This window comes from Catharus ustulatus, chromosome 6 (genome assembly GCF_009819885.2).
Source record: "Catharus ustulatus isolate bCatUst1 chromosome 6, bCatUst1.pri.v2, whole genome shotgun sequence".
NCBI lineage: Eukaryota > Metazoa > Chordata > Aves > Passeriformes > Turdidae > Catharus > Catharus ustulatus.
This window is the reverse complement of record NC_046226.1, coordinates 15,693,248-15,700,363: the sequence shown is the minus strand read 5'-3', so window position 1 is coordinate 15,700,363 and position 7,116 is coordinate 15,693,248. Positions and strand designations below refer to the sequence as shown.

Sequence of the window (7,116 nt, the reverse complement as noted above, 5' to 3'; positions counted from 1 at the left end):
TCATTTTACAGTTGGGTCTACAATTTTTCCCATGAAGAGGATGCTCTGAGTATACCGATCAACAATCAACAGCAAGAATGGATGATCAAATTTAACAATGGGAGGAACAGAGTGAGGAAGAAAATCTATGCTGTTGACTGCTGCAGCCTCTGTGCCATTCTCATGAATCCTCAGCAGGGCCTTGTGAGTAGCCTACAATAAAATACAGCAAGAATTAATGTCTGTGGAAGATGTGGTGTGAAATTATTCAAATCAACACGAAGTTAATTCAACTACTGCCTTTCACAAATTGCTGGTAAGCCAGGAACCCGGAAGAAGAGTTCTATAGCCCATTGTGGGTTTTTTAGCAATGCTGTCTTATTAAGCAAATATTTATAGCGCATTTATAGTGTTCCTCACCACACGTGTATCAATGCAGACCTTAGCCACTACACACCTTGTGGAATTAATTGAAAGTAAAATAGCCAAACAAATTCACCAGGAATGTCCGTTTCCAAAGGCAAGGAAATGGAGCTCCAGAATTGCTCTGTAAGTATTCCTAACAGCACATGCATTGCAGTTTAGCCAGGTAGAAATTCAAGCTTGATACCAAATGTTTTGGTAAATTATTGTTGGGCATTTTTAATCTTTTTCTCTTAGTAGCCTCAAAATGTTAGAAAATTGTAAGTTCTGTTTTCAGAATGGCTGTAAAAATGCTACTTTTTATCTTTGTATTATTTTCAGTAAATGGGATGTTTTTCTCAAGTCTGGTACATTTTACATCATTAGCACTCAACAGAGCCTTCAATGGCAGCAGTAGTTTCTAAATCCTTTAAAATTATAGAATGCATGTGAGAATAAGGCCCTTTTTTTGGTGGATATGCTAATGGAAGACATGCACAACACAGTTACCCACAGGCACTTGTTTTACATGCAGAAAATACTCTGTGTTTAGTTTCCTGCTTAAATGCTAAACCCACCCCTCCATCTACCCTCCACCTTTGCTCGTCAGACAAAAGAAAACATCCTTATCTCCAGATCTTGGAGAAGTCTGAGGGAGTTTAAAGGGACTTTATCAGATAAATGTTCTATTTCAGAGTATCAGCCAGCACTAGCAATAAGTAAAATTTCACAGGTGAGCTTTGGGTAAGGCAATTGGCTGTTAAGGAATCCATAGATGGTTGTTTCTGCTGATAAACTTACTTTTGAAACCTTCATATCAGGGTTTCCTGTGATTCCAGACAGATCAGCCCGATCAGAAAATACATCAGTCACACCCATATTCATTAAGATCCTCTTTAAGTCATAGGTGCCTGAAATTGATAGTTTTGGAATATGCAACTCCATCCTCCTGTCAATTCAAAAGGAAATCACGGGAGTTATTGCAATCAGAGCATGCCTTGGACTGAAGATTACTAACTTGATGGTGGTTCTTCTGTGCTAAAATGCTAGTCTTTTCACCTAAAAAACATGGCAAGAAAAAGAAGATAGGAAGATGCTGGTCTGGAGGATAGGAAAGTATGGAAGGAGAAAGACATAATTTCATATGTCTTGTATGATTCTGCAATACAGTCACTTTATGAGACAGTAAACAGTAGTGCTGCCAGCATTTTTGAGACAAAATTTGCATTGTTTTTCTAACCTTGAAGGTTCTGCTTTTGGAATTCACTCCCCATTCCCTCAGAGGGGTCTGACTGGAATGTCACAGTTATTACCACTCTTAAAATATTTTTCTTGAGACAAGGGAAATGGAGACACTTAGCATCAACTGAAAAATGTAGGGGGAAAAAAATTAAATTTCGCACCTCAGGGATCCCTTCTCTCATCACAAGACAATGCTGATCCTAATTTTTGCTGAAAATATCAAATTATTTGGTCTGATCCTTTATACTTGTTCTGTTGTTTAATCCTTTCCTCAAAAATACAAACTGTAAAACCTGACCATAGCATTCAGACTTTGGATTCTGACTACCTCGAATCATCAAATCAAAATTTTATATTTACCATCTTTGAAGAGATCTTTCCCATTTAGAAACAGTGCTTTTTGTCAGGGCATGCTCCAACTGTTTCATTTTGCCTTTATTGGGCAGAATAAACAATGCTGCAACATCTCCCTTGTAAGGAATCTGCACCACTTTGCACGACAGCTTCCTGTCAGAGTATGCTTTATAAAATCCATCTCGAACCATCATGTCCACTTCAACTGAGGTCTTTGCATTCACATGGAAATAGTCCTTGTGAGTCCCCTCAATATTGAAAGGATTTTCCCAGTAGGCTTAAAAACAAAAGAGAAAGAATGGAATTGAATGTTTATTTCAGTGAGGAAATATTAATATAGTCGAAACTAATGTACAATAAATAAAACCATATCTGAAGATTTACACTTGAGGATAAAAAGTATGTCAAGTTTATGAAATATCTTATTCTCTGTAACAATTATATATCACATGTTAAATTTTTTATGGACTTGTACACCATCTTTCTAAATCAGATAAATGAAATGAAGGAACTTCATCATATTACCTTGTGTTCTATTAGAACCAAATGAGAACAGAATCCAGGGATTTGCTGTCTGTTTTCAGAATATTGCTTGTAAAGCAAGTTTCAGAGCAGATGTCTGACTTTTAAAAGGTAGCATGTTATGCTCCTCACATGGTTTTTTACATGTTTTCATCTTGTAGCACTGAGGAAAAGCTTACATGCCAGAGAAGCACAAACTTTTGGACTTGAACATAACTGCAGTATGGTAAATGGAATAGGACCTCAAGGTCTTTAGTCTTCAGAATGGTTTACTCTTGATGTTTATTCAATTAAATTTTCTATGATATTTTATTTTGTAATAAAACAGGTCATTCATTAAACAAATAGACAGGGATTACAGCTTGCCATTCTCTAAGCATGTGTTCCTGGCTTTTTTTTTTTTTTTTTTTAATGTTGAATAGAAACAGCCTAATTTGAAAAATAAATAATGGGATGTAAACTCCATAGTATTCTGGTTACTTTATAAGTTTAAGCCTTCTCCCTTGTCGTCCAGAAAAGAAATGCACTAGTATGGTACTCAGGCTAGGGAATCTGAGATTAGGGCACCCAAATTTATATAGCATTTGAAATAAAGTATTTTTTTAAATTTTGTTGAAAGTTCATAAATTCCAAATATTTTCCAAATATTCCTTTCTAGGTGGGAAATTCCATGTCCTGCATGCTGCTACAAATGATTATCCAAGAAGAAGTTAATAATTTCCAAAGCAATACATTCAAATACCTCTTGTGATATGTGTAATATGAGGACAAGGTGTAGAATATTTGGGCTCCAACTCCAGAGGTACCTATCCAGTTAATAGTCATGGATTGTAAACAAATTAAAGGTTTTGGCAATTTTTGTTAATCATCATCTTCAGAATTTAGTTTTCTACTTCACAAATACAATGTGAAAACATTTTAATTTTTAAGATAATAAGTAGATGAAGTCTGATAGCATAATTTAACAGTGCATAAATCTGTTGTGCTCTGGCAATTCCCTGGATCTGAATATTACAAGTGAACTGTTGTGCTTAGAATTCTAAATACATGCTAGAAAAACTGCTTATGTGGAAGAGGTTTCAGAGTTGAAAACTTTCAATTTTTTTTCATAATAGCCTCATCAAAACACATTCATTTAAAAATTATTACTTGAGGTGAAACAGCACTGTACTTCAGGTGAAACAGATGCTGTAAGTAGCATCTCTGTGACTTACCTTTGAAATAAATGTAGTTAACAATTACCATCAGAGTGTCTGGATCAAGGTCCTCAAGTATTTGGTTTATATTCCCACGGGTTTTATTTTTTACATACTCATTGATCTCTTTTTTAGCTTCAGTGGAATTCTGGAAGTTAGTAGAGACAGCTTTTCCTCTGTAGAGCTTTCTGATGTCCTTCAGAAACGTTTTCATTGGTTTCATGTGTTTGTCCATGAAAAGGGTGCTCCCCATACTCAGCTGAACCTGGCTCCCAGGGCGGCTCAGCAAGAGGAGGAGCTGACTAAAGCCATCATGAATCTCCTTCTTCTGGATGTTGGTGAGGTTAAAGGCCAGTCCTTCCAGCACCTGAGTCTGGCTGGTACCTCGGGAGCCCAGGGCCAGAAGGGCAAGGGCAGCAGAGATGCTGACTGGGGAAAAGAAAATGTTCTTTGCAGGTTCTTGAGTGGCTGCTTGTCTGTAAAACTGAAAGGCAAAGTCTGTATTGCTGGGGACTACCCTTTGGCAGGACTCAAGAGGATCTCCCTGGTGGGAATGCTGCTCCTGGGGGTCAGTGGTCTCATGCTGGTCAGTGTGGTGATCAGTCTCAGCCAGGCTGTGGACACTGAGGTGAAGCAAAGCCACCAGCAAGCACAGTGGGAGCACGGCCTTGGTCATCCTTCACAGATACTGCATGGACAAAGAGCAAAAGGTCTTGGATGATGGAGGATGGCTGTATTGATGCCTCATCTTTTATTTCTGTCTGCTACTGCCTTCAAGTGGAAATCACTGTTATCTCCTGACCTCCTCCTTTGCTATGGAAGTGCTTTTTAAGTCCTTGTGCTTCTGAGTTTACCTGTAATTTCTATCCATTGCTGCCTACTTCAGTTCTACTTTACTCTAGCTACAAATGTTCCTTGTTAGTGGGGAAAGAAACATGTGAGTATTAAAGAAAAATGAATCCAAGGGAGAGAAGTGAAAAGGTGCCTTTTCCTTTTCTTTTTTTTTTTTTTTTTTTTAAATGGCAAAGCAGCACATTAGAAGCATTCTGGTTAATGGTTTTGTGCTCCTCTCTTAAGACCTCCTGGGATTATTATGCTATTAGGGTTTGAATGAGGCTTTTGTTAAATAACAGTGCTACACTGCTATACCAAAGGAAAATAATAAGAGATTGCAGAATTCAAAAGTGCTCATTTCTTTTATTCCTGACTCATTTTGCCATACAAAGTGGCTAATCATAAGAGCTGGTAAAATTTTTCTGCTTCAATACTTGAGTAAATTAGAAATGTTTGTCTGTTTTAAATGACCACTTGTGTCACTTGTCTTCCAGAAGGGTTCCTTCTTGTGTGTATCCCACATCTGGTTATGGGAAGGTGAGACCATTAGTGTGGACTTGACCTCTCCTGTACTTCCAAACTTCATTTCAGCAGGAAACTATCCTTTTGTAAGGTAAATATGCCTAAGGCTAGACTAGTGCCCAGCAGCAAGACTGGTCAGGGCATCTTGGACATTTGTAGTGACTGTGACCACTTCTTGTCTTTGCTTTTACTGCTTTCTCTTTTAACAGTTAGACCAAGAACATGCTGGGATGATTGGTGGTGTTTGAGATGCTCAGCTTGTCAGAAAACAAGTAAGAGCTATTCCCATTAAAAATATGGTGCCAGTGACTAGAAAAGCCCAAAATAACCTTCACCTAATGTCCTACTTTAAAAAGAACAGCTTCAGGCAGAAGATCACAAGCTACCTGCTGGCCCCCCAGTCAATGGTAAAGGCACTCAAAGGCATGGGTTCAGTAGAGCAGATGAGATTTTACTGGGATTTTCTTCACCCTGGGACAGCACTCTTGCCTCTAAGGTCTGGGTGAAAAGGAGCCTTGTCCTTCTGCAGCTTTGCTCTGGGTGGTCTGGGTAAACGGGAATTTACAGAGGACATTGGCATAGCAAAATCGGTTTGTGAATTCTGTTTGGGCCATCTTAATGTAAGCAAGACATTTACTTATTCACTTCAGTTTTGGTTATTTGAGTGTAAGCTTTAGGGAAAATTAGTAATGATTAAAAAATATTGACAGTTGAGAAATCAGAATACTTCTGTTATTGAATCATATTTCTTCTAGATGTTTTTGAGCTATTTGGGATAAATATTCAGAGCAGAGTTATACTCTGTTGAGCTGCTACAATGAATCCTCAGAATTTGTTATGCAGTATTTCTTGAAATTAAGTTCAACTGTCATTTGAGTACTTAGCAACTATGTTTCACCCTTGAAAGCAGATGTGCTTTATGACTCAGCTAAACACTACACAGCTGGGTCAAAATCATTAAGGTAAAGATAACTGGGTACTTACTTTTACATTCAGAAGGCTCTTGCTCTCAATGGGCTGTGCTGTTTCTTGCTGCTTTGCTTGTACTGCTGTTTTCCTCTGTTAAACATTACATGGCTTCAGATACATATTATCTAGAAGCACAAAACTGAATGCTGATGAAACCAGTGTTCTTGGACCTTGTGTGCATATGTCCACATCTCTTCATTGCAAACAGAACAAAGACCACATGGCCCAGGCTGGTCAGTAGAGTGTTACATCCCAAAGGATATGCAACTCCTAAGCAAATATTTATTGGAAATTATATTTTGATGTCAAGAACAGCTACTCTGCCCTATGTGCTACCTGAGATGAATATAACTGTTCATCTGGAGGCACAATTTTGCCCAGCACTAAGCTCTGAAGGCCAGGGTGAGTGAGCTCCAAGGAGCACCACTTGTCCTCAGTCATGCTACCCAGCTTACTGGACTCCACTTATGTGTCAACATCTCATCTTTTATTTCTACACAGTAGAAACCCCACTGGTTGCTACTCAGAAGCCATTGAGTCCTCTTGGCCTCATAAATAGAGTACCTCATTCAGTCTTGTAGGAATGGTGAATTTTAGGTCTGTGGCAATTTATTGAATTGTCTCTTCACAATCAAATGAATTCCTTCTGTATCTCTGTTAAGGACAATCTAGCCTATCAAGATCTGAAACGTACTTAATATAGACTTCAACACTTGAAAAAGCTGTATGAAATATGTGCCATCACTGCAAGTGCCCAAAGGCAGTACTGAACAAATTCAACTGCTGTAATGTATACAAACAGCAACCTAGTCTTAAATACATCAAACAATAGCAAATGATGGAAGAGAGTAACCCAGAAATATTAACCAGTAATAAATCAAGGCAGTCTCAAACTGTAGCTCTCACCCTTCTTATAAGGATGTACTTCCCAGGAATGTTCCAAAGGAAGATGAGGATAAGTGCTGTGAAGCAGGTTTACCACATTCACAAATGGATGAGCTGTTCAGATGCATGGGTTGATCAGCCAGCCAGGAGAATGCCTGCTTGGTCTCGCCATGCCTCTACTACACTTTGCAGGACTTGCTGCTGTCTGCCC

The 7,116-nt window shown here is 38.4% G+C and overlaps 1 protein-coding gene across 1 annotated transcript; it reads right to left on the bottom strand.

Moving 5' to 3' along the window:
- LOC116998016 (alpha-1-antitrypsin-like) lies at positions 1–4,371 on the bottom strand. The gene is made up of 4 exons (XM_033063305.1): positions 3,714–4,371; positions 1,984–2,254; positions 1,183–1,330; positions 1–192 (listed from the first exon to the last, which is right to left on the bottom strand). The coding sequence occupies exons 1-4, from the start codon at positions 4,369–4,371 to the stop codon at positions 1–3; spliced, it is 1,269 nt and encodes a 422-aa protein (XP_032919196.1).
- Positions 4,372–7,116: the final 2,745 nt, after the last annotated feature.

Bases quoted from the DNA above. Each gene is read 5' to 3' on its own strand.
- LOC116998016 (XM_033063305.1), bottom strand. From the start codon at position 4,371: ATGACCAAGGCCGTGCTCCCACTGTGCTTGCTGGTGGCTTTGCTTCAC. The intron at 1,331-1,983 runs GTAAATATAAAA...TTGAATTGACAG, and splicing joins GAAAGATCTCTTCAAAGATG to GAGGATGGAGTTGCATATTC. The intron at 193-1,182 runs GTAAGTTTATCA...ATTTTATTGTAG, and splicing joins CTGATATGAAGGTTTCAAAA to GCTACTCACAAGGCCCTGCT.